Raw genomic sequence first — 2,118 nt, forward strand, 5'->3', positions numbered from 1 at the left:
AAAAGCAGAATGTTTATGATCACTAGGAGTCAAGGTATTCTAATCAGAGGCTCTTCTTGCTAAGAGACCAATCTTTATTTTCTATAATACTTTGATCTAATCCGATGATTGCTTGAAACACGAGACACTAGCATGGTAGATATTAGTTGACATTTTCCCAAAGGAAACTCACTGTTATTCATCACACATACTGCTTTGCTCAGGGAGATGGAAATGTTTGGATTTCTGTCTGACCTTAGTTATTTTTGGCCATTTTCGTTCCTCAAAACAAGGAGAGTCCACGGTGCTGTAACTTTGTTTGCATTCTCCCATACATTTGCCTAGAAGAAGGGCACACATATCCTTGGATGCCATCAAACATCCTGAGGAAACAGTTCTGCTGCGAACACCCCTCACTGTGGTAGGTGCTCATGTCTAATCATTGAGAAGTAAAAGTGAATTTCCAGATGACTCAGAACAGGTTACAGTAGTGTCCCTTACCGCTTTCTGCAGTTTCAGTTACCTATGGTCAACCGTGGTCCAAAAATATTACATGGAAAAATTCAGAAATAATTCATAAGTCATGGCTTGATAATTCTCCTTGTGACATATTGTCAGAAGGTCAGTAGTAGTAGCCTAACGCTACGTCACAATGCCTACGTCATTCGCCTCACTTCGTCTCATCACGTAGACATTGTATCATCTCACATCATCACAAGAAGAAGGGTGAGTACGGCACAGAAAGATATTTTGAGAGAGACTCAGCATCCACATAACTTTTATTCCAGTATGTTGGTATAATTGTTCTATTTTATTGTTAGTTATTGTTAATCTCTAACTGTGCCTAATTTATAAATTAAACTTTATCGTAGGTGTGTATGTATATGAAAAAACATAGTATATACTAGGGTTTAGTACTATCCACAGTTTAAGGCCTCCACTGGGGGCCTTGCAAGCTATCCACCGTGGATAAGGGGTGACTACTGTACTCAAGTATTTTATAGTAAATATCACAGCTTTAAGAGTGTGACTGACTACACTGGCTCAACTGAATGGTTGCAAAAAATATCTCATAGAAGTCCACAAATTACCTTCTAGCTTTAGACATCTATTGGATAATGGCAGTTTATGCTTTATAATTTCATTGATTATTAATACTCTCTACACCTGGCAGAGAAGGGATGCAGATATTCACATTTGGAAAAAAAAAAAAAAAAGCTTTTTTAAAATAACAACTACTTATTTTAGAATTTTCTTGTATTCTCAGTAACAGAAGGAATAGAAGAACACCGGGTGATGGTGATACATCTAAATGTGTTAAAATTTATTTTAGAGCCAGAAAAGACCTAAAGTAGCCATTGTCTTTTTCTTGCCCTCTGCCCCAACTAACCAACATTCTGAAGAAATCATACAGATTAGATAATGGTCTCAAAACAAACATTTTTATATGTACCCTAGTAAGTTAACATACTCTTATATTTTGTATTTTCTCAACTATATCTTTGCTTCGTCCTTTCTAGTTATATTTTTCCATTACTGAAAGCTTCCTGTCCTGTCCTGTTACAGGATTACAGCTGGACAGACATCCGTTGCCCCTTTGAAAAACGAAGAGATGCCGCATGCGTATTTTGGGACAACGTAGTATACATTTTGGGTGGCTCTCAGCTTTTCCCCATAAAACGAATGGACTGTTATAATGTCGTGAAGGATAGCTGGTATTCCAAACTGGGCCCTCCAACACCTAGAGACAGCCTTGCTGCCTGTGCTGCAGAAGGCAAAATTTATACATCTGGAGGTTCCGAAGTTGGTAAGGACTAACTGAGTGTTTTGTTTGGGGGATGTGCTTTAGAGCTGAGTATTTTGGCTTTCATATTTAAATAAACAATCGGTGTTATTCGTCTAGGCATTTTTTGACATAATTTAAACACATGTTACATTTTAAAGCCTATTTTTCTACAGGTTTACCTTACTCCTTTATAAATCATTAATTTACAAAAAAAATTCAGCTTCCTAGATTATGTAAATTATCCATTTTTTGTCATTATCGAAGTGTTCATTGACACTGTCTGGATTTTAGTTCTAGATTAGTTGTTTTAGATACGTAATATTATTTGCTTTAAAGATTTCAAGTGTGGCTTA

General features: G+C 36.5%; 1 protein-coding gene across 1 annotated transcript in view; it reads left to right on the plus strand.

The window, feature by feature from the left end:
- KLHL7 (kelch like family member 7) overlaps nucleotides 1–2,118 on the plus strand; it is a 58,749-nt gene that overhangs the window by 47,291 nt on the left and 9,340 nt on the right. The window contains exon 7 of the mRNA XM_023531529.1: nucleotides 1,500–1,786. Coding sequence (XP_023387297.1) covers nucleotides 1,500–1,786 — 287 coding nt within the window. The remainder of the gene's footprint in view (nucleotides 1–1,499; nucleotides 1,787–2,118) is intronic.

Source organism: Pteropus vampyrus, unplaced genomic scaffold (genome assembly GCF_000151845.1).
Source record: "Pteropus vampyrus isolate Shadow unplaced genomic scaffold, Pvam_2.0 Scaffold69, whole genome shotgun sequence".
Classification (NCBI taxonomy): domain Eukaryota; kingdom Metazoa; phylum Chordata; class Mammalia; order Chiroptera; family Pteropodidae; genus Pteropus; species Pteropus vampyrus.